At 45.1% G+C, this 24,745-nt stretch overlaps 2 protein-coding genes across 5 annotated transcripts in view; one reads left to right on the top strand and one right to left on the bottom strand.

Moving 5' to 3' along the window:
- The first annotated feature begins 405 nt into the window (after positions 1 to 405).
- Positions 406 to 14,328, top strand: LOC122411204 (uncharacterized). The gene is made up of 5 exons (XM_043419832.1): positions 406 to 603; positions 10,941 to 11,041; positions 11,970 to 12,164; positions 13,344 to 13,549; positions 13,715 to 14,328. Exons 2-5 carry the CDS (start codon positions 10,951 to 10,953, stop codon positions 13,871 to 13,873), a joined length of 651 nt encoding a protein of 216 aa, XP_043275767.1. The 5' UTR covers positions 406 to 603; positions 10,941 to 10,950; the 3' UTR covers positions 13,874 to 14,328.
- Positions 14,329 to 14,438: 110 nt separating this feature from the next.
- Positions 14,439 to 24,745, bottom strand: part of LOC122411200 (TWiK family of potassium channels protein 7-like) — a 47,200-nt gene continuing 36,893 nt past the window's right edge. The window contains exons 3-6 of one of the 4 annotated variants that reach the window (XR_006261115.1): positions 22,044 to 22,249; positions 21,573 to 21,858; positions 18,795 to 20,217; positions 14,439 to 18,688 (exon numbers count right to left, since the gene is read on the bottom strand). Coding sequence is in view for 2 of the 4 variants with exons in the window: in XM_043419829.1 (XP_043275764.1) it covers positions 19,937 to 20,217; positions 21,573 to 21,858; positions 22,044 to 22,249 (773 nt within the window). In the remaining 2 variants the exon portion in view is untranslated. Of the gene's footprint in view, positions 20,218 to 21,572; positions 21,859 to 22,043; positions 22,250 to 24,745 lie in introns of all 4 variants that reach the window. The other 3 variants (XR_006261116.1, XM_043419829.1, XM_043419830.1) reach the window with 3 other exon arrangements.

Below are 24,745 nucleotides of genomic sequence, written 5' to 3'. Positions count from 1 at the left end.
CGTCGAAACGTCGTAATTTCCGTCACGTTTTGGCTCGTTCCATAGAAAAATGTGTGAAAACTCATCGAGTTTTTCGCACGGAATATCTTTATGAAATTCGTTGTTTCGGGAGCGGAATTTTCAACGTGAGACGAAATCTCGCCGACGCAAATCCGGCGCAGTGACGAATCGCCCCGGTTTTTTCCAACGTACGTTTTTCCTTCTCTCATTTCGCAGCGTTCCGTTCCAACGGAGTCGAAGAAATCGAGTTTTTCGTTGGCTCTAACAACCGATTAAAAAAGCTTCCAAAAAATCATCGTAACGACGCGACGATGAAGACGACGATCGTCTCCGTCCTGATGGCAGTTCATTGGCGGTGTCTCCAGGTGCATCGCTGGAGGGAGAAATTTAGGTTACTCGTAGCACGGGGAATGTGGGCCGACTATATACTGGCTCATCACGATCCTCCGTCAGTTCATTCCATCTTTGTAATTCTCGCTCGTAAGATCGTCCTTCGGGGAGCGACTCGTCGTTGAAATTATTCCGAGAAGAGTTTTCATCGAAGCACCATACTTTGAAGCCAGATTTTTCAAACTTCTTTCTCCCAATCACACACACACATCCGTAAGTTCTTTATTTATTTCAATAATATACTAAAAATTTTCACGTCAGTCATTCTTCCCGAAAAATCAAGTAAAAACGAGCGATCGACTCGCGATCCAACCTCGTCGCTCGGTCCCTCATTCCCAGTCATTTTTTACCATTCTTTGGTGCAAAACGAACCATTTTATTTACCAATTTAATTTCTCAGTGTCCTCGTTCTTGCAGAATACTTTTCGAGCCCAATTTTTTTACTTTTCTCCTTTTTCTACCAATTCCTTTTCGTACTTGAACTACGAAATCAATATTTTCGTGTATCCGGTGATTTGCACTTATTTCCGTCATTTTTACGTGCAAAATACGAAAGTATCTTCGCTCCTTCAATTCGTCCGTGTCTCCCTGAATTTTCGGTCGCTTCCACCGCTTTTGGTGTCGAGCCAAAGTCCCGAATTCGCCAGCTCGAGTTCTCGCGGTGCGTTTCGGTAAATCCGCAGCAACTTTGCGGCCCGTTTGGGAGGCTCGGCGCAGCGAGAATTTCGGTGGATTGAAATAAAGTAAAAATGGCCATCGTCGGTGTGAAATTCGGCGTTATTTCCTCGGCGAGCCAAACGAGTTTTCGGTTCTCATCGAAATCGAATGAAAAGCACCACGGTCGATGTTAAATTTGCAGAATTTTTGTCGCCCGCGGTAAACGAGTTTTCGTACCGGGTCAGAAGTAGCAGAAGCAAAATCCAATTCGCGAGGGATTCACGCGTCACGCGTGCCTCGAGCGTCGCGGAAAGGGCGGAGAGAAAAAACGGATTTTCGTCTCGAGATCGAGGAGGAACGTTCTCGTCGCGATAAAAGTGAAAAACGAGCCAAGAGCGACAGCGTCAGGAAGGCTCGGGAGCTCGAAACACGGTTTCGGTGTCGCGGGCGTAACGCGAGAAGGGGCTCGCGCCTCGTGCGATTATAGCGAGAGGTGACTCGCTCCGCGTTTGAATACACAGCCTGCTGGCTACGGTTTCACCGATTGTCGTTCCGAGGATGTTACGTTAATGACTAAGCACCGTGGCCAGGTCGCTATTGCGCTCGCGAGCGTACAAAAGTTGTAAATACGTCGTGCGCTGAAAAAGCGTGGGCACGCGAGTGCGCAGAACTCGATGATTATGCACGAAAGTCCGAGCTGCGTTGACAACAGTTCGCGAGCCTCCGGGGCCTCGGACCGAGTCCGGTTATAAAACGGTGGGAAAAATGAAAAATTTCGAAGACAGCTGTTCCGGCGCGCGCCGTTCGACGGCGAGCCCGCGCCCGGGGTCGCTCCGAGAGTGCACGAGCTCGGAGGCGACTGTGTAGATACGCGCGGGAAGGATGAAGCGACGAGGATACGTTTGGACAATGTACGAGGAGGAAGAGACGAGCGAGCCAGGCTCGCGAGAGAGCGCGGACGGCTCGGTTCCCGAGCCTCGGAACAGCTAAACCCGGCCACGTAACGGTCCCGCGTGTGCGGGAAACGAGGCTCGAAACTGGCTCGCCAATTGTGCGCCGCTGGAAGCCTCGCACTCGCCGCGCGAACGTCCGCGATTCGTCTCCCGGGGCATACAAAGGCGCGAGCGTCCGCGCGCCTTCGGCGTCGCGCACTCGCTCGACTCGAGGCCGCTCTGACAAATGGATTTGTGTGACGAGTCTGCGCGCTCGGTGCGAGGCTCGCACGCGCTCCGAGAAGCGTCGAGACGATCGCGGCCGCGACGGAGGCCGGATCGTCCGCTGAGGGAGAGAAAAAAGAGAGCGAGAAATGTGGCACGTTGTTCACACGCATCCGGCCTCTCTTTGCGTCCTCAAGACGAGATTAAGCGGCGAAGAATTCGCTCCGTTTGTCGATCACTTCGAGGCGCGTTTCATGCGACGAGAAACTCGAGGGAAATCCCTCCGCTCTGCCCGAGCGGAGCTCGCCCCGGGGCCCGCCGATCGACGCTCGCTTCGAGCCGGAAACCCCCCAAAATCGCTCGCGGACCGACGGCAACTTGGTTCGAGTTTCCTCCCGCGGAGCGGCACTTGTCCAGCGCCCGCGGCGCCTCCTCGCTCCTCCTGACGCCCTTTTCATCGACTCGTTTTACACCCGATTTTCAATTGTCGCCGATAACGGTCCAGCGGCCACGGGCCTCCTCGCGTTTTCGCCTCCGGGCATAACGCTCTTACCAGTTTTTTCGACTCCGAGAGCCACGATCGAGCACTCCGAGCCGAAAGTACGGCGCGACGACGATCCTCGGTTTCTCGTGGTCTCGGAGGACCGTACGATTCCGTTGGAATCACAGTTTTCGTTGTTCGCTGTCCCGTGGGCTGGAGAAGCCTCGTCCGTCGATCGGAGAGACCAGAATCGGGATTGCTTCAATGATTCCTCGGGCGAAAACGCACCGAAGTGTTTTTCGGCTCGTTACTGAAAGGCTCGAGCGTCTTCGGCTCGGTTCCCGAGCCCCCTTCCGAGAGTCTCGCCATAAAAATTTGTGGCAGTGAGAACGAGAGCTTGAGCGACAGAAAAAAGCCTCGAAGACGAGGCGGAGAAAGCGAGGTACTTTTTACTCCTTTCTTATCATTCTTTAGTCATCTGAGGAGAAATTCGAAGCAGGCGAATTGACAAAGGCCTGGGACTCGGGAGACAAAAAAGGGAGAAAAAGAGCGAGCGAGTCGTTCGAGACGAAAAACTCGAATGTGCATTGTGGAAGAGCGATTAGCGTTGGGAAGACTCGCGGCGCAATCACGCCGAATGAAAGGCTCGAATGGAGCACCGTTTGAATAAAAGTTGGCGCTGTCATTTCAGGAGAGAATTGCGATCGCGCGCTAATTTTCGAGCTCGCCGTTCGGAGGGCAGCGTCGATCGGCGAGAGAATCTAAATCGGCGAGAACCATGCGGCACTTGGAGATTTTGACGCGTCCGTATAAGCGCGCGTATGGAGTGAAAGAGAGAGAACTCGAAAGATACCCGTAACGAATTTACCGTTGGGACGGAGCGAGCTCGGCAGTCGTGAATGAGCAGCGCGCGCCTAAAAGTATGTGGGCCAAAGTGGGAGGATAAAAAGTAGTCAATAAAAGTCGAATCATCGCGAGCTCGATGATTCGCGATTGTTTTTCGGGCGGAACGATCGTCGAGGCTTTCAGTCCGAAGGACTTCTGCCCTCTGGCGATTTCGTGGGGAGCAAAAAACATTCCCCGAAGCCGTTTTTCGTTAATCGAAAAACACGTGGGGGATAGAAAGAAAGGAAGTTTCGTCGATTTATATGTGTCGTCCTGGGTCACGAAGACTGTTGTTTTCCTGGTGTCCGTCGCGATACGAAACGGTCGTGCATTCCGCTGTGTTCTTCGGCGAAGAGAACGTTTCACGTGCGAGAGCGATCGGGTCACTGGGGCCCGAACGTGATCCCCGGTCAGGAATGGAAAAACGGTGGAGACGAAGAGCCAGCGAATGATGGGGGCGACACACATAATCCCATACGAACTGGTTGACCGATCCGATGCACTCTTTCTTCACATTTGACTGTTATTTTATTCCTCATCGATCGCATCGAACGTCAGAAAAGGAGCGCGTCTGCCTCCGAGGCAGACGGATTCATTGAGACGCGGGCCGAAAGGTGCGTCGATTTTTTCATTCTCAGCCTGAATTTTCGTGGACGAAAAATATTTCATTAAGATCCTTCATCCACGGAACGATTTTCTTAAGAAAGTCTTGAAATTTACACACACTTTAAGGAAGGTGGATTACCAAATCAAAATAATCAGAATTTTATAAAATTTGGTCGTAACATTCTTTGGCATCAAGCGTACAAATACCATTTTTTTCGAATTTTTTTACCACATGGTTGTCGCATAATTGAGCGTTAAATCGAAGTTCTCGTGCACGAGATCTATAACTGTATATATGTAAACTCTATGCTTAAACACGTGAACTTTAGTGTTGAATTACTCGAGAGCTATGTGGTAAAAAAATCTAAAAAAATTTATATTCTCTTATATATTTTTAAATAATACATTTACCAAATTTTATTAAATTCTTATCATTTTGAAATTTTTAATATTTTTAACACGCTTTAGCATGGCAACATTGTATCGTCGCGAGCCACCCTCCTTAAGGTGATGGATCAGTCGGTAATCACAACCGTGAGTGCTAGAGAGATAGCTGCAAATTTTGAAAACGAAATTTTTCCACATCGTTCGTCCGATCGAAAAAATAAAAATGTCATCGGATTTTTGCGATCGTGTTGTTGCGTACGATGAAATTTTTATTATTTTAAGGAGGGTGGCTACCGACGATACAATGTTGCCATGCTAAACCATGTTAAATACATTAAAAATTTCAAAATGATAAGAATTTAATAAAATTTGGTGAACATATTCTTTAGGGTCAAATTTGACAATACAAATTTTTTAAGATTTTTCTTCTGTACAGTTATCGAGTAATTGATCACTAAAGTTCAAGTGTATAAGCATAGCGTTTCCATATATATAGGTATACATTCCGGGCATAAGAAATCTGCTTTAATCCGTAATTACTCGATAACTAAGCAGAAGAAAATTTTGAAAAAAATTGTGTCTTCGCACTTGATGTTGAAGAACATTATCACCAAATTTGATCAATTTCTTATCAATTTGACGAACGTAGCCACCCTCCTTAATCGGACGAACGATGTCAAAGAGTTTCAATTTCAAAAATTCTAGGTGTGATTACCGACTGATCCATCATTTTAAGGAGTTTCGCTACAGAAGTCTAAATATTAAGAAATTGATCAAATTTGGTGATAATGTTCTTCAACATCAAGTGCGAAGACACAAATTTTTTCAAAATTTTCTTCTACTTAGTTATCGAGTAATTGCGCATTAAAGCAGATTTCTTATGCCCGGAATGTATGTTATACCTGTATATACGGAAACGCTATGCTTATACACGTGAACTTTAGTGATCAATAATTCGATAACTGTGTAGAAGAAAAATCTTGAAAAAATTGTATTCTCAAATTTGGCACTAAAGAATATGTTCACCAAATTTTATAAAATTCTGAACTTTTTGAAATTTTTTATGTTTTTGGCATGGTTTAGCACGGCAACATTGTATGGCCTGTACCGAAACTCCTTAAATGGTTAGCTGACTGACACACATATCAAATTCTAAAGGGTTCGTCTTATTGGCTATTGAAACAAACGTGTTTAAATATCAAGATAAATACACAGAGTTTTAGGGACCATGCGTAAAAAAGCGTTTATCTTTCCATATTATGATTGAACGGGTATTACGAAGTTTATGAAAAACGTATACAATAACAATGAAGTATATAATGAAGGTTTGGGAAAAAATTCGAGACCATTGTCTTACTAGTAATAAAGATATATTAAGCTAAAGATTGAACGAAATTGGTAGCTTATTTCGGCATTTCGTTTCTTCTTGGTTTGGTCCATTCCCGTCACAGCCTTCTGTCTTTTTAACACTTTTATCTCGATCGATTCTCTAATGCGATTTTTCACATAAAAACAGTAGAATTTTCTTCAGGGACGAATGAAATTTGGGGTTCAGTCAGTGACGGATCCCCGATTAATCAACGGCTTGTAATTTCATTCGCCATGATATAAGTTGAAAAAATTTATTTATGATTTCGAATTAATAACCCTGACATTAATTTGATCCACCTTAAACCTTTTTGTTTTTTTGATGATCAAAGAAACGATTAAAATTTATTCTCCCAATTATTAAAATGATCTGTAACTTATTTGTTGAGATTAGTAAATTTTTAATATAATATGACAACGGTTAAAACACTTTCGTAGTAAAATCGTTGACCGAAATGTGACGACAACTATTTTTTATTTATACGCGTATGCATATCTATATTTCAAACCAGCTGGCTCATGGTGTCGTCAAACCTTCCACTGCTTACGTCGTTATTACTCCTTAACCTCAAACAAGTGTTTTTCTTTTTCCATTCCCACGTGATTTCCACCGGTAACAAGCCTTTCTCGAGACATCATTGACATCTAAAAACATATTTTCTTATTCTCGTTTTTAGCTCTTCGCAAAGTTGGGAGGATCCTGTTTCATTAAATTCGAATCGTCTCACCTGTACCTGTTTTTGAAATTGTTTTTCCTAAAGGACTTTGTTTTTCATAAAACCGATTTCTGCTCGATTCGAAATATTTTGTCGCCCACTAGAGAAGCGAAAGATATCTCAGGCAGGAACAGGGCCAATTGGATGCAGAGAATTTTTCGATTTTATCTTTCGAAACACGACAGCTCGTGAGCCCCAGTCTCTTGCAACTTTGCGATAGGAATTTTCACCGAATTCTTCCGGGTTGTGCGCATACCTTAACGAAGTTGTTGTGAATGTCCATGTATATGGGTTTCGTATCCGGGATGCACCGGGACAAAATGCAAGACGATTATGCAGGATTATGCCTCTTGTAATTTGTGGCTTTTTCTCTCCGTTCTCTTTCTCTCAGTTTATTTTCTTTTTGCTCTATCATAATGACGAGAGTCTCCATTACTGACGTAATCGAGCGTTTCGTTATACATTACTTTTTTTAAAAAACTATGCACGAACACACTTTCACCGTGCGTATACGGGCTCCGATGGAAATTGCATCAATTCCCTCCTTTTTTTGCACTCCAGACAAAAGCGATTATAATTTTCTCATATGATGCACAGAAGCATAACACTTCGAACAACGATGCACTCTAATAACGCCGAATTACTTCCATTACTCTCGTCCCTCTTTCGCTGGCATTAAGACTGCTCTTTGACTCCAACTCGGATCGAATTTCAATCGAATTATTTACTTAATAGGAAAGTGACACTCGTTAGAAAAATAATAAAACGATCTTCAACTTTCACCTTCGACCAAAGCATACAGGAAAACGTCGAGGAGAAGCGATTCCATTTGTGAGCGCACTCCTGCAGGGCTTTTAACATTATTCTTCGACATTTTTTCATCTTCGTACGAATTATTGACTGAATGAGATGACGAGGCTCGTTAAAAAAATCGTCAAATAAAAATTGACTTTCTCGGTCGAACGACCACGAGTCACGAGTAACGATCCCATTCTGCGGCCTTACTTTTAGTGCTTTTAACAATATTTTTTCAACTTTTACTCTCTCAAATGACTCACCGAGGCCGAGACACCGGTAAAAAAAGCCGAACTAATATTTTTCGATCAGTCGAATTTAGCAATCGTCAATTGGCTAAACTTGCTCATAAACGTCAAATTTCATCACAAGATTGAGCTGCTTTATTCTCTACTTGCATTTAGCTGTTTCGTCTCAATTATTCAAGGTCTTTTGAAAAACGGTTTCGTGAGATGTCGCTCATCGATGATTGATCATTTCCAGTGTCGAGCGGCTCACGAGTGTGGATCGCGATCCTCGGTGTCGGGTGATTTATCGACTGGCAACACTCTCTTTTCTCAAACGTGCAAATCGCTTTCGCGAGTGTGTTGAGAGGGGGCGAGATTTATGCGTGTCCTTCTCGGAGCAGCGATCGGAGAAGAGTTACGAAACGAATAAGAGTTTGCGGGATGAGAATGCTCGTCGCAAACGAGGGAAAATCACATGACCGAGTTGGTCAATATTCAGTTCGCCGAGCAGGCCTCAGAAAATATCGTTTCGTCATTTCCAGCTGGTAATTGCTCCTTTCGAAAAGTTCTGGCACTCGGCCGACGAGTGAGCATTTCGACTAAATAAATAAACCGACAAAAACTCCCGGCTCTGCCTCGGGGAAAATCCTTCTTGGAATCCGCACCGTCGTTGAGCGATCCTGCGCCGAGCGCACTCGACGTCGAGGATCCTCTCTCTTGTATAATTAAAGTCAACGCACTTGCGTTATTACCTCGATTTATGGCAGGCGAGAGAGAGAGAGAGAGAGAGGGAGATTCTTCAAATCTTCCTGTATTGCCATAGGGGATCGTGAGAAGAGCGAAACGATTTACGCTGATCGCAGCATCCACTTTTCCAGTTAAAGCGTTGCCTCTCGCGGAGGATCGACCTTTTCTCTCGAGTCCTTATCCATCGAGCGATGTTTTTTGCACGAACGAGGAAAGTCGAATGCGATTTGCTCCTGCGGAGGGAGCTCCGGTCGCGAAGCATCAACTTTCGCAACGTTTCATCGAGTTTTCTCAAAGTGATGAGGAACAAGCGGGCGTTCCTCATGAAAATCGGCTCCGCTGCGACTGAAATTCCGTTTCATTCGTCACGGGCACTTTAATATTACGCGTTTCACAACCCGAGTGACTGGAATCGAAGACTCTCCTCGGCGCGGTGACTGCAATTGCGAATTCCCCGTGGTTGCATGTACTTTGCATTCCTCGTCTGCGAGTATCGTCTCGATTTTTCCTAATTTTCGAACTCACCTATCAATCATCGAGGATTGTTATCCGATTTCATTCTCGAGTCTCGATCTAATGCGTGTAATCGTGGGACACTCTCCAAACGAGGCGTTCCAACGTTAAATTACCCGGTTTAATTGCTCGTGAACTTTCACGAGAAAAACATCGGCGAGTCTCAATATGACAATCATTACGAGTCGTACATTCGTCAGAAATAATTGCAGTTTGAAGATAATTAATTGGAGAAACATTAAGAAACATTAAGAACGAAAATTAACCCAATCATCGCGTCACGGTTGAAAACGAACGTTAATCTCCGTTCGTTGTGACGCGTCAAAATTTCCTTCTCGAAAAACACACCTTGCGTCGACGCCAAAACGGAAGAAAACTCTCGAAAAATTGGCGCTTTTGGACTCGAATCGTCGAGGAGTTTGCTCGCCAGGCTTCGGATTACGAAACAAACGATTCTGACAGCCAATCGAGTACAAGTCAACGGCGGAAGTTTGTCGAGCGAATACTCGATCGAACACCGGTTCGAAGCGTTGAATCCGGGGCAGCAGTTCGTCGGGGCACGCGTTAACTGGGGCAGGAGAGCCGTCCAAAGTCAGTGTGCAAAGACGCAGCCCGGAGCTCCTCCCACAAACGGCATTGTTTTGCTGTTCGTGATCGAAGCAGTAAACGCTTCGACATTGGTCCTAATTAAAGCCGCAGTCGGATGAGCCCCTTTCGTGGCTTTTCGAAAGAATTTTTTCAATTCCCGAGGAAATTCTCGGAGGTTTTTGAGAGGAAGTTCGAGCTCGCTCGCCAATTGAGCTGGGCGCTCGACGAAGAAAGAAAATTTGATCAAAAGTAGCTCGAAGCAGTCGATTTCGAAGGAGAAAACTTTGGCAAAAAGAATCACTCGAAAGCCCCATTCCGAGCTGTTTAACGCTGAAAATTTCGCCACTTTTGACAGCCCTTCTTCGAGCGCGGAGCTCCTAGAGCCGGAGCTAATTTCATAAGAGCACGAGAACTGAAGAGACGCGCGAGAAGAAGCGTTTCACCTCGGACGGAGTGGCCCGTATACGGCTAAATGTACATCACAGTCGGTCATCGCCGCGGACCGTTACACTCTACTCTCGTTCACGCTTACGAGCCTCCGCGTTTGTCTCACTCTCTCGTTCGATGCTGCGCGTTTTTTCGTCTCCTTCCTTCGACGAGGGAGAGTCGCCGGCTCGTTACACGCGCCGATGTCCATCTTCGCGATACCGTAATCCAGCGCGGTTAGTAGTCGACGAGAGAGGTCGTCGGGAGCAACGATAATTCACTTGAGAATCTCCCTGAGTTGTACGAGCTCGCAGAAACATTGCTTAATTTCGAGCGTTAATTTAGTGGCTCTTCGTGCGTCGAAGGCTGCTGCGAGGACTTTCGGGCGCTCCCGTCCCGAAACGAATTTCATTTGCGAAATAATTCGTCAAGATTTTTTTGAGCGAGGGGCTCCTCATCGAGGGTTTTTCGCCTCGACTATTCCGCCGTCGGCCTGAAAATACACGAAGAATTGAGCCCCGGGGACGCTTTCGTTCGACCTCTTCGCGAGGGACTTGAAAAGTCCTGCTTTTACTTTTTATCATCGATTAATGTGAGCACGAAGAAGCGTGCTCCCGGCCGTTCAGGTGCTTCGGCCGTTTTTGTTATAATTTCTCCTGTCCCGATAGTTTTGCTTTCTACGATGTTTAATGCGCAGAGGAGCTCGGGCACCGTGACTCGAAGGTGCTCGAATTTCTTTCAATAAACTTGTTTCGCGCTCCGCGCGCTCCGACAGACGGAAGGCCAATTAGGAGAGAGAAAATCGCATTTTTTATAGCTTCAAAGCCGGAAGATTCACTGCCCCGCGTGCGCAGATGGAGACGAAGAATTCTGAACCGGTCGGAAAATCGGTTGGAAAGAAAAATCGACATTTTTGCATTCCCTTTTCCAGTGCCCACTCCCCACCGACCAACCGCCCAAAGACAGTGAAAAATCACGGATCAATTTCTTCTTCCAGATCGCAAACGATGAGGGCTGTTTATCTACTGTTCCTCGGATTCGTCGCAGTCTCGGCTCAGCGTCGTCTCGCATTGCCGGACCCACGGAGTTGTGCAAATCGTAAGCGAACCATTCGACATTCCGAGTGCAAATTTTCGCACTTTCCACTCGCATAATTTGAGAATAACGTGGCCATTTGACATTTTGTTAAGTCTGCGATTCGATGTTACGCGAAGGAGGCGATTGCGGATGAAATTCCGCAACGCTCCAAGTTTCCATGTTTTATTATGACAGGCGGTCTCATTAATCGGGCTAATCCCGGGGTCAGGAGCCCCGGGGGGTCGTGGAATCGTTGAAAACCCGAGGCGGCTCGTCGCGACTCCTCGGCGCTCACCCGAGCGTTTTCACTTCGTGGATTCCGCTAGCACCGAAGCTGCACATAAACAGATGCACGCGGGGGCCCGTAGACGGGATTTTTTACCGGGAGAAATGTACAGACGTGAGCTAAGGCGGATGAGCACGAGTTGCGACGAGAGTCGACGCCGAGAATCGTGAAAGTCGGGCTCGCCTCTCTTCCTCGTGGGAGCACTGCGAGCGTGATCCGCGCATCTCGTCGATCGCGCAGTTCAAACGACCTGAGAATTCATTCAGTGAGCAAGCAAACGCCGCCGTTTGGAGCGTCGGTTCCCGGGCAATTGCGTGCTCGAAATCTTCTCTCATTTCCCCTGGAACGTCGCGCTGCCGGTCGTTGATATCGGAGAAAGTGCGGGGCGTCGAAATCGCTGCTAATCTGTGACGGGGACCCGGAGAACAAGCGCATTGCGAGCCCGCCGTTGCGGCTCGGTTGGGTCGATGAATCGTCGGATAATCGACGTTGCAATCGGCCGCCCGCATTCGCCTCTGTTTTGCCTCGCAGTTTTGGCTCTGCGGTTGAAATTTCTTTGCTCCTCCTCCGATGCAACGAGCCCCTGTTTTCCGCCCCCGAAATCCCGCGAACGAGTCAACACTTTTCAGGATAATAACGATTTTCACTATTTTTTTTGTCCAGGTGTTCGCCACGCTTCGTACAGGGACGCGAGGGGCGTAGCGCACTCGTACTTCTTCAGCTGGGAGCACCAGCCGACCAAAGGTCTCGAAGTGGATTGGCTCGACGCGAGGAACATTTGTCGCCGTCATTGCATGGACGCCGTCTCCCTCGAGACGCCGCAGGAAAACGAATTCATTAAGCAGAGAATCGCTCGAGGTGAGCTGCCGATGGGGCTCGTTCGTAATGAGATTTACAGCAACTCAGCAAAAGTTTGCCAAATATTTCGAAACGCCGAGCTCAAAGTCCCGGCCGCTAATTCACCGATTCGATGGAAACTTCGCTTTTGCAATGAGCCGCAAGGCCAAGCTGTGATATTGACTGACGAACATTCTCTTACCGATTTAGCAACAGTCGCGAAATTCGATCGGAAACGGACGAGGACGCGCTACCGTTTCAATTCGCACTCTCGAAAAACGAGCCCGATGCGGCTCGGAGACGCTGCACCGACTTTCACTCGCGCCCTCGAACAGATGAACGTTAAAAAAATGCACGAGATCGCACTCCCGTCAGCCCCTCGCTCCAACATCGCACATTCGACTTGAGATTCCTGCACGATTTAACATCCTCGTGATCGCTGCGAGCTAATGAGAATGAGCCGGACCGATATTACGTGCATACGTAACTCGAAATTCTCGCACAAAAGCATGCATCGCGAGCTCGTAGGAATATCGAGGACTCGCTGCCTCTCGTCGAACGTTCACTCCCTTACGAAACATCCTTCTGTCACCTCTTTCAAATAATTTTACCGATTCATTGCTCCAGCTGTGAAAAGATGTGACGAGACAGCTTTTTCGACTCGTTTTCAAACCGGTTTTTTCGAATCCGTTTACACACACATTTTTGAAAATTTTTTCGAAACGAACCTGCTAAAAATCCTTGCAGAATCAAGTTCAAGAAAAAAACGATATCTTACGAATAAAGTTTAGAGATGAGTCTCGCATGGAAAATCGCCGATTTTTCCTGCTCGCCATTTCGTGCCATTCGGACTGAATCGCATGAACAATTATTCACGGATTTCCCCGCGATAATTCATTTGCAGTTTTCACTCTTTCGTCACTTGAGCACTGAAGCGTCAGGATTGTCAGCACGTCCGTCTCCTGGGCCGTGAAAATGGGAGTCTACGGTTAATCCGCGAAGAAAAAAAGAAACGAGTTCCAATCAATTATTTATTTTCTACGATCCCATTAGTACTAACCGCGAGGACAGAAGTTTTACGAGGTCTCGTTCACGCTCGAGAATTGTATTTTTGTTTCTCGCGCGTTGCGAGTCTCCAAAATCTCCCTTTTTTCATTCACTTTCCAATTATTCCAATGCGCTGATCTCAATTAATTGCAGGCAACGTACGTTACATTTGGACCTCCGGACGGAAATGCAATTTCAACGGATGCGACCGCGCTGATCTCCAGCCGCAGAACGTTAACGGATGGTTCTGGTCGGGCTCCGGGGCCAAGATCGGGCCGACGACTCAACGAAACTCCGGTGATTGGAGCCACACCGGTGGATACGGTCAAGCCCAGCCCGATAACCGCGAGGCGGCCCAGGTACGATCGAATTCTCCAAAATTTGCCAAAGCTCTTATTGGAAGGTGAAGCCGATCAAAGTCCAATAAGAGTTTGGAAACGGCAAGAGAAAAAAAACGTTTTCCAACTAAAAATAATGCTTTCGTGAAAGCGAATTAAATTGTGACTGACGAACGATCGTTCCAGGGCAACGACGAGTCGTGTTTGTCGATTTTGAACAACTTCTACAACGACGGTATCAAGTGGCACGACGTTGCTTGCCATCACGTCAAGCCCTTCGTGTGCGAGGACAGCGACGAGCTTTTGAACTTCGTAGCATCCCGGAACGCCGGAATTCGTCTATAAATATTTCCATTTATGATTACGAACAAACCTTTACACGTTAATTAAAGATAATTAGTGATTTAAAGAACGGCGACGAGGGGAGTGCGACCAAGAGGGAAAAAAAATGTGCGACAATGTTCCGTGAAAAACGAGACTGAAAAACGAGAACGTGGGGCGATCCCGAGGCTGATTGTTCAGAATTTACGATTTTATTTCCCTCCCCCGGCATTCAGTGTGAAATTCACCTCAATTTGAAGGGATTCAAATCCAAACGAAAGAAAAGCGTATCGATCAGTTTTCTGTACGTTTTTTCATGCCCCTCTTTTCTGTCGCACTTTCTACAGTACTTTTTTTGTCGTTTCCTCACCCCTGGAGTAAATAACACCTGATTAGTCATGCGACATAGTTCGTTAATTGTACGTACCATTTTATTTGTACTTTTCTTACGAAAATAAATGCAGATTTGTATGAACGAAGTTGCCGGACTTTGACTTCGGCTCTCGATCGATTTAAAGCTCGTGCTGCGTTCTCTCGAAATGGAGGAGCTTCGAGTGCTCGATATCGAAGAGCTGGGAACTCGTGGATCTGAGATTTCGACAGTACTTTTTATTTCTCGTATTATAAGATACATTGCTTGACAATTGATTATACAGACGTACAATTTATTCGTGACGACGCGTGTCTCTCCATTTCCCTCCACTTTTCACAAAAGTTCAACTATCATTGATCAATTTCTCCCTTATAATAAGATTGATTTACCAATAATGTCGCGAATATTGTACAGTGGAAACCAAGTTTTTCCTCAACATCCGAATACATTTATTTACACAATATTTTGAATCCCCTTCATTTCCGTCGAGGAATGAAATTGGGGCTGCGATTGTTCAGTCATTTTCTGAAGTCTTTCAGCGAGCTCGTGATAAAAAAGGCCAAATAAATTCAACGGGAATAAAACGGAGGTGAAAAATATTTGTTGGAATATCGTTGGCAAGTGTTCCAATCCAAACGACTCCCCGGACGCTCTTCGCGTACACAAACAACGCAGTTATCGAGTAGACGAAAAATATATCGATTTTGCCTCTCTCCAATGCTGCTGTTTGCTGTGTTTTTATTCTTTTCTTCCCTTTGCTAAAAACACACAGCTCTTTCGTTCGATTATTTTTTTTTTCACTCTTTCTCGAAACTGCCTTTCACGCGAGGACTTTGAACTCGTTTTTTTTTTCCTCCAGGAATCAAAGCGTTCTGCGATTTCATTTAAAATAATACACTTTTTCAGCCTCTCTCCTAGGCAGACTCAAGTTTCAATTTTTTCGGCTTTTTTTCTCACCAATGACGCTTACATCTATACGTAATTCGTCTCGTACATCGGATTATTTTCATATTGATAAAGCTTACTCGATCTAATATTTACAACGTACGTGGTAAAAGTGTGAATCGGATATTGAATACGTATTGACAGTGGATTTGTTTTTTTGTTTTCTTTTTTTTTTTAATTTTAGAATCTAGTTTTTTTGTTTTATTGTACAAAGAGCATTTTCCTTTTATGTACAAGTGAAATTTTCGTTTTTTTTCGCCTCGTAGTCTCGAATGATATTTTTTGTGCTTCTGCGTAAGCTGCTCGTGAGCTCTCCGAAGATTCGAAAATGGGAGACTATTTGCGGGGTCGACTTTTTTCAGCGGAGTATCGAGAAGCTGCGAATCAGGACCGTTCGTTCTTTCCAAACTTTCCTTCAAATTCGAATGATCATTAATTTTTATCTCTGATGCCGGAAAATCGCTGTTCCGGGACAGCTTTTTGCTGCTGGGAAAGGAAACTAGTTTTTTTTTTTTTTTCGGCAAAAATCTTGAGTTTTTTATTTTTTATTTTATCGAAAGTTTTTCAGGCTTTACAGACTTTTCACGATAAAATATCGAGCGAAGGCTACTCCATCGTACACCATTATCTTCGCTGTGATAAAACGAAGAGAATCGTGTATAATTGAAGCTCATTATCGCAGGCGAGGATTTAATGCTGAAGAGAAAATTCGAGTCTGTTTAGACACTGGAGAGTTTCGTTCGAAAAAAGGATCGTACGAGTTAATGAGAGCGTCTAAAAATCGAATGGTCCACAAAGCAACTCTTTCCCCTGGACGAGCAGCTCGATACTTTTTGGGCAATCGGTCGGTGACTTTCCTTTGCGAATTATTAAGCATCGATCATCAGAAGGTTCGAGCGAGGGTGGATTTCCCTTTTCCCCTTGGAGCGAATCGAGAAAAGAATTTTCAGGGCAGACGATGACGAACGAATGCGAGGACTCGGAAGGATGCTAATTTTCCATTGATCACTGGGCTCGAGAATTATCGAGACGAGTGAGTGGCCGACGATTGTTTGTCCCGCGCGAGCGCATGTTATTTTCGTCGTCTTTTGCGACAGAAAAAAAGTCCCCACGGTGTTAGGACTTCCATTGGAGCTTTTTTGTTTTTTTTTCGCCCTCGGTTTTTCAAACTTTTTACCTTTTTTCTCTCCGCTCCTCTTTTTGCCTGATCCTCCAGCCCGTTCCACCTTGAAAATACCGACTAAAGTTCCATCCGCGCCACAATGTCCCCGGTCGTGGGAATTCGTGATATTTCCCTCGAGGCTACGAGATATAGTCGGGAGCGGAGAGATAGCAAAGCGAACGCTTCGCATAGACAAAGAGCATCGAAGAAAAGCCCGGAGAAAACTCGAGCAAACTGCGAGCGAAAGATTCCTGTGTATGCACGTGTGTGTCCGTGGGCTCCTTTTTCGTTATATTTATATCCATCGAGCGAGGGAGAAAACTCGAAGAAAGAGGCGCGGGGGCTGGAGCTTGCACGTGGATATTCTTACGTAATGCGCTGATGAAGAGGGCGTCAGTAATTTGCCATTTTCTTCGTAACTTTATCCCTCCCCACTCCATTTCCCATTTAGCTCGAGCACATGCATCCTCCTTTTTTAATTTGATCCACAAGTTCGTTGCCTCTTTCTTCCATTTTTCCGATTCCCTCCTGCTCTCGCGAGCGAATTACATTTTTCCATCTCATTTTCAATCCTCGTACCAAAATTTCGAACACTTTTTTCTTATCTCTTTAACAATATTCTTTCATTCACAACATTGGCCAAACACCCGATCCGAAAGTACTTTTTTCTTATTTACACATCTGCACTTCGCGATGTTCGCTTGTTTGGATCGTGCTCCCGGCTTATCCGGCAATTTTGCCCCGAAAACAGCGATGACTAAAGTTATTTCGCTTCGTCCTCTTATTTTATGATATGTCAAGAAATCAAAACAGGCGGTGGACCTTAATCGGCGTTTTTTTTCATCCGAACTCATTATTTCGTCTCTTCGTCTCGTTTCAGACTTCCAGAATCATCGACGCTCGCTTATGTAGGATTCGGAACCGCGAATATCTTCAATTTATATCTACTTTTCGTCCTTGAGCCACGCAATAAGAGACACTCGGCCTTCTTCGGAACGCACGAAGTGAGAATCTAAGCAGTTTTTTATCCCCACTTTAATTACCTATTTTTATATTCTTCACTTCTTTCGTCTTCCTTCTTAAATACTATCGCTTAGGGCAATTGAAATATCGATATTTTATAAACATCTTTGGATAGTCCTTCTAAACGCAACATTCTTATGGATTATTTACCTAACCGTAAATGGTTAAATTAGTTATTGTTCTTGAGCACGGATCTCGGTCGATTCCCATCGTGAAATGTGTCTGAATCCGGATATTAGGATTTCCACATGAATTTATGGCGATTGGACGAAGTCAGATAATCGAACGTCATCGAAGTGAATTTTTCGAGCAGTACCGCCAACCGATCCTGTCCATTTTTTACTATAAAAAAATAACTAAATTACCATTAATTTCATCGACCTAACGAACGAATGTTATTCCGGTGGACTTTCGTTTGCTGGGAATGAAAATTTTGAAACAGCTTTCAGCATCATTTAACTGGAAAATTGCACTCGTTTTATCCTTCAATTGCCGCAGTTGACAGTTCATATTGAAATGAAAAATGAGTGAGATCAGATTTTAAAAAATGTTCGACCAATCGAATTTTCAGAAGAGTCCAAAATCATTTCTGCTTCCTGAACGCAATTTCCACGCAGTGACGAAATTCCGACGCATCGTCGATTCCTGCCTGCTCACCGGGACGATAAATTTTCACAGGATTATCAATGACCACGTTTGTGCAGTAAGAAGAGAAAAAGAAGCTCGCGGTGGACATTTTGATCGTGAGAAATAGGATCGGTAAACGAATTTTTATCCCATCGGCGATCGCTGCCAGCAGGAAACGTATCGTGCATTTTGCACATATTTCCCATTTCATTTTTCCTCTTCTTTTACCTCTTTTATGCTTCCTTTTCCTGTGGAGGCAGCGTCCGGCATTCTTCAACGTCAGACGCTTTTTCGATAACCCTTGAATTCCAGTATGCGACTAGGATTTTCGTTAAAAATACGATAAGAAAAATGCTCTCACATAATAAATGTACAAGTTCGTTCGTAGATTCATGCTCGAGGTGGGCTCAGCACGATTCAAATGATCATTCACATCGTTACAAAGTTCACGCGAAAACGTCCACGGTTATTACTCAATTTCTTGTCCACGCAGCTGTCCATTTCTCTGTGTGTATTTATACATATTTATCTTTTATATAATTAACGTACGTATTAAAACCGTAAAAAAGAAAGTTGTCGATAATTCCTATCTAAGAGTGTTTAGGATTGTAGAAATTTCGCACGAATAGATATTCCGTTTCTCTTCCAGTTTTGTTTCTTCCCCCGCAACAGGAGAGCCACGAACATTCACGCTCGAATCTCCTCTGCACTGCGGAATTCAGTATTATTTCATATTTCGGAAGAAAAAATTAAAGGATACAAAAAGTGAGATAGCGAGTTACACGAATTTACAAGTAATGAAGGGCCGCGATTACCTCTTTTTCTCTATTTCACTTTTTCCCCCGTTTTCCGATTGCTTACGAGCGTTGTTTTCTCTCTTCGGAAAAATATTCCGACAGCTCTCGGGGCGCCTGGACCCGCGGAAGTATGAGTCATGAATGTTCCGAATCCGTTTCGGTCTCCTCTGGCACAAAAAAAGAATGCGAAAAAATGCTGCGCCGAAGCATTCACCGAGAGCAGAATATATTTTAAAGCGTTTGGAAAAACTGTTGAGCAAGAAAAATAGAATCCTCGATGTTTAAAAACTCGAACATTTCACTGAACCAAAAACGCGCGTATTTGTCAAAAATGATTCGTTTGAATGTTCGCTCCTCGTGATTCCCAAATTAACAATATTCATCACAAATTCTACTGCATACAAAAATAATACATTTTCTCATATTTATTATTTGATGGATGTGAAAAATGTGATAAATATTTGAACGTATCATGTGGGAATACGCGTGAGCGCATAGTTGGCTCGGGCCCGAGAATTTCCATACTTCGACGTTCGACAGCATCATCTCGGGGATTATAAGACGACGGGAACATCCACGAGAGTCAGAGAAATGCGAGGAATTCGTAGCGGAGAAATAGAGACGAAGAGAGCAGTCACGATGTCCAGCTGTGTGAGGAAATGTCGATTGAATTTAACGTTTGTCTTTCGCCTCGTTAACGCGAGGCTTTTTAAAAGTTGAATTCGACATACAGAATCGCTGGATCGGATGATCCCGAAGAGAGAAGTTGTCATTTATTTGATTTTCAATGAAAGAGTGGTCAGCCAATCCGAAGCAATGCGGGTGAGGACTTTTCTTTCAGAATTGATCGATCTGCTCGTTCGTGGGGACTTTCAGGGGAAAATTTGAAGCTATGCTCGTAACGAGGAGCGGGTTTACATCTCGGTGTTGTCTTCAGCTTCTTCGTCGACTTCGGGGAGGGTGTAGACAGCCGAAATGGGACCAACGATGTGATCTTCGAGTTTGATTATCGGCTTACAGTCTCTGGTAACGTCGACTTGATTGTAAGAATCTTTTAGAATATTGATCTCGTTATCGTGGGCGAATATGCTCGCGGGCGGTTCGCCGCAGAGGCTCTCCTCGGTAACGTTGCGATGACAGGCGTTGCTGCCTGGAAATTGTCACGACGTCAAGGCGAACGGATCGTTCGACAGCTCGTCGACGCTCGTGCTTGGCTTCACGGACTCACTTTTCTCCGTTTGATGAGCGAGACGATGCACGATCTCGTCGTGGAGTATGTTGAAACACATCGCCGTTAATGCCATCCCGGACATTATGTAGCAAGAGCAAAACCATACCGTTATGTTTCTTGAATCGACGAGATCGTAGCGTGGATAGGAACCAGGAACCATGTCACCGAAACCGATGGTACTCAGGCTCATGAAGCAGAAATAGCTCGCATCTGCATTGACAGAAAAACGAATAATGATTAAACTTTGGGACACTTGAACGTGCGAAATATTTCAGTCGAAGAGACTTTTTTTTATTAGATATTCTTCAAGTAAAAATTCTTCGAGTGAAAATTTAGCATCTCAAAAATGAATTTTTTGTTGAAACTGTCGCCATTTTTTTTTAAATCAACGTTTTTACAACATCCTTCGTCCAGGTCCAGGTTGTTATTATAATCGACGAGTGGTACAAATTTCGTGTGGATCGGATTAACAGTTTTTTAGTTATCACGTCCGGAATACAGCTGAACTTGCGCCATTTTAAGGAAGTTGAGGCATTAGAATGAAAATGATGTCATCGCTTTTAAACCGATTGCATCTTATAAAGTGAAGTGTAAAAAAAAATCAGTTAAATTTTCAGACAGTTTAGGAGCGTTGTTGCTGAGAAAAATCAATAACAATTTGGGCCAAATAACATCTAATCTTATGGAAGTCAAGACACATTCAGTGATATCTCCGTTAAAAATGATGCTAAAAATATGAAATTTTTTGGGCAACATGAGCAAGGCTTGACGAACAATGTCAATTTTTTTCAGATTTATTAGGAGATTTGCTGAGATTATATTAATAATAATCTGTTTCCCGTGCAGTTTTTTGAGGCTAGGATCGTCACCGTTCGTGTTTTCGATTGAGCTTTCACCAGTTTTTCGTCTTTTTTTCCCCAACTTTTCTTTAAAGTGTATGCAACATTGCCAAACTGTAAACTGGCCTAACTTTTGAAAGGTACAGGTCATAAATTTTGGGTAAAAAAAATGACTGTACAGCCTCAACTTCCTTAAGAAAGTTTTTGATGAAAAAAATTGCACAAAAGTACACGAACATATGTACTAATGAATGTCGTTCACAGTTTTTCACTAAACATTTATCTTTTTGTCGAAAAAATATGAAGAAAATCGAGTTTGTTCGCCTGCTGCAAGTCTAGGATATACACGAGGCCTTAATTTTTATCGGACTTTGAGAAGCAGAACGATCTGGAATGGAAAGTTCGAGGTCCGGAGCAAAGAATTGTGCTGTAAATGTGCTTAGAAAGTAAAAAGTACGATTGAGCCCGTGGAAAGAAGATTTGAACTGTTTTTCATGAACTTCTATCACTTGAAAGCCAAGCCATTTCGTTAGTTTGCCCTTTGACCTCGAGACAGTCGAGAATTTTCATGTCTCGACTGTTCAAATTGAAAATGATGTTTTGAACGGAAGTTGAGAAGCTTTTACGAGAATGAAAATCTCAACGGCGAGGTCAAAGGCATCGTGCGAATTGACTTGATTAATTCATCTCTGAAGCCCTCATTAGTACTTTTCATAAAAGTCTTACCTACGAAGCTCCAGCCCTCTAATTTGTACAAGGTAAAAGCTCCGGCAACAATGTAGCAGAGCATGGCCCCGAGGCAGATGCTTATTGGCGCTAATATCGTGACGTTCGGTCTGTCACCGGAGCCGAGGCTCGATATTTCATCCTTTGGGCTCGTCTTTATGTCGACCGAGCCCGGAAACGTCGAGGCGTTTGCTCGCACGTAGAAAGGCTCCTGCAGTTGCATCTGTTGCTGCTGCTGGCTCAATTCCTCCTGCTGGCGTTTTTTCCTCATCCGTCTCTCCTTCTCCTTGGTGCATGCAAAGTATCGATTGTATCGAAACGGCATTGGGGCCCGAGCGGGGGAAGAAAACGGCATTGCAAAAGTGTGCCAAAGTTAGGCAATGATCAATTTTTTTTTCGTTACATTTTAATACAGAGAGACTTGCTTTTCTTCATTTCAACGATATTTATCGACCCTTCAACATTCCTCACCTGCATTCGCCTCTCGTCGTAGCAGCAGTAGCCGCAATTCGAGCACAGACAGCAGCAAAGAGCTCGAGTAAAAACACCCCGAGCGCATCTGGAGAGCAGACCTCCCGCACTCGAGAGATAAACGAGGGTCAACGGAATGCCGAGTGCCGCGTAGCCCATCGTCGCGACTTTTCCCCATGTTGAACGTGGCGCTATGCTCCCGTAGCCTGAAAATACGTACACGTGAATTTCAACGCGTTAGCTTCATCATAATTGCAAGAAACATTGCTCATTAAGGAAGGAGTGCCGGGAGAGAAAAGAGGTTAATCCAATCGCTGCACGATTTTCAGCGCACAAACATTTCGATGAGTTTTAAGGCGTTGGGGCAAGGCTCTTTACCGGAGATTCAAAAATTTAAAAAAAAATGCGAGAACATCAAAAGAAAACGAAAAACTGATTTCTATGCTCAGCTTTTAATTTTAGTGTAATTTTGGCTGATTTGGATTTGACCTTCGATCGTCTGGGGCAAACCGAACTGTAAAACGTTACGAAACTCATCGTCGAGGACAGACTTTTCGTCCCCGTGCGATTCGTTGTAATCTGTTGGAAATAGTTCGAGTCTGGGTTCAGTAAAATGCACGAACAGCGAGCCAGATAAATTTGATCCGGTGGCACATTGACGTGAAGTGATTGACACGATAAAGTACGCCAATGGCTTCATCGAGTCTTCGATTCGTGATTTTCCGTTCACGGTGTAATAAGATTAGGAAATTCTGCAATTTTGAAGGTTAACCAGCGACAATGGCAACGAGCGACGACGTTGTGCCTGGCTCGTCAGCGATAAGACTCGGCATAGCGAAATAATAAATATCAATCATGCGAAGGTTATTTATAACTGATTCGTTGACGTCGTCCGCGATTTCGGATCGAGGAGAATTGAAACGCGATTGAAAATCAAACGCCGGTGAACCAGCGGCGCGGATGCGATGTTGCAGCTGCGCGCAACGCGATTTTTGCTAATCTATTATTTAGCGAAGGTGAGCTAACGCCAGGTAGGTGATTTCGGGAGTGAAATTTAGCACTGTGAAGATACGGCTGGATGTTTCAGGCCGCGGAGTCGTCCCCGGCCGAGGAGAGCCAGGTGAACACGAGCTTCAACGGCCTCCTCGATGACTACAACTTCGGCCACCTGGGCTACGTGCACTTGGACTCGGACGAGAAAATCCCGGAGCTGGAAATATCGAGCTGCAACTTGTACGACGTGAACAAAACGACGTGCGATTTTTTTCGCAGGTCGACACCCCTCCTCGACGGAGATGCGATGGTGCTTCGAGCCTGGACGGCGACAACGCTTCGCGACAACATGCTCGTTCTCTTCGGCTATCTCATGTACCAAAGAACGAGCCGGGCTTTCGCGCGCGAAATACGATCGAGTGTGCGCTTGCTCTACGCGGAAATACGCCGGAACGGGGTCCACACGATGGACATCGTGCCTCGTCTCGGAGAGCTGATGAGCGCGAATCAAATCGGCCAAGTGATTTGGCTCCTGAGATCTCTGGACGCCGTCGGCCCGGCCTATTGCCAGAGCGCGGTCAACGAGCTGGGCCAGTACTTCACGAAGCGCAGGGAACTCCTGAGGAGCATTCTCAACGCCGTGGGCGGAGTAAACCTCTTGACCGACATCGGTGTGCAGATAATACCGTATCTGAGATTGGGCGACGAGTGGAGGCAACCGTTCGACCAGGACGTGGCGGATGCGCTGGGCAAAGAATTCGCCATGTTCTTTGGGAGCATCCAGGACGGTCGGATACTCCTGACGCAGCCGGTGCTCGCCGTGTTGATGTTGAACATGAGGTTCGACGGGATGAGTCCGATCGAGATGGAAAAGTTTCGACTCCTCTGCGACATTTTGCATCTGAACAAGGTTCCCAATTGGTCGCCGGACACGACCGGCGCCTGCTGTAAAAACTACAAGGATCCTTACGACCTCGTGTCCGCCATGGTGCAGCTGATGGCCCGGAGCACCAAGTCCGACTCCGTCGTCGAGAAAACCATCGTCGACCTCGTGCCCCGCTTGGTCAAAATGCCCAAGGCGAATCCTGCCACTTTGCAGATGGATCAGTTTTTCGGCAATTCCGTTTTCAACATCAGCCTCTTCCTCGATACTCTTGGAGATCATGCCAAAATCCCCCAGGTCAAAACCTTCCAGCGGCTCGTCCGCAACAAAAAAATCGACCTTTCCTACGCCCTCAAGGGCTTCATTCGCTACTTTTATAACAATCCTCGCCTGCTCATTATCGCACTGATGGAACGCGTCAGGTACAGAGTACCGATGGGCCAGACCGTGGCACTTCTCATTGACAATATTCTCGCTTATTTTCGCTCGTTAGACGCCGTTCAGTATGGGCTGACCGATTATTGGCCTTGAGTAGAAAATTCTCAGGGAGAGCCTCCGCCAATCGTGGCAATCGACGCAACCGTGATGAAAAGTGAGAAAAATAAAGGCATTTGCGTGGCCAGTGATTTCGGTGAATTACTCTTTAAAACAAATGACGAATCTTCCACCCAAATACCAGTTTTGTTACAAAACAACGAAACAGCCGTAATAAGCTACGAAAATTATTGAAAAATATGATTTCGAGCATTATTTCGTGATTCGAAAGTCACACAATTACGTAAATGGGAACAGAATTTCGTTCACTCGAGTCAGCAAATAAAGTGCT

Source organism: Venturia canescens, chromosome 5 (genome assembly GCF_019457755.1).
Source record: "Venturia canescens isolate UGA chromosome 5, ASM1945775v1, whole genome shotgun sequence".
Lineage (NCBI taxonomy): Eukaryota > Metazoa > Arthropoda > Insecta > Hymenoptera > Ichneumonidae > Venturia > Venturia canescens.
Note: the sequence above shows the minus strand (reverse complement) of the source record. Positions and strands in the feature narration are given on the sequence as shown.

What these genes read in the sequence shown, in the direction of transcription:
- LOC122411204 (XM_043419832.1), top strand. Translation starts at nt 10,951, where the DNA reads ATGAGGGCTGTTTATCTACTGTTCCTCGGATTCGTCGCAGTCTCGGCT. An exon ending in CCCACGGAGTTGTGCAAATC is followed by an intron (nt 11,042 to 11,969) that starts GTAAGCGAACCA and finishes TTTTTTGTCCAG; the next exon opens with GTGTTCGCCACGCTTCGTAC. An exon ending in TAAGCAGAGAATCGCTCGAG is followed by an intron (nt 12,165 to 13,343) that starts GTGAGCTGCCGA and finishes AATTAATTGCAG; the next exon opens with GCAACGTACGTTACATTTGG.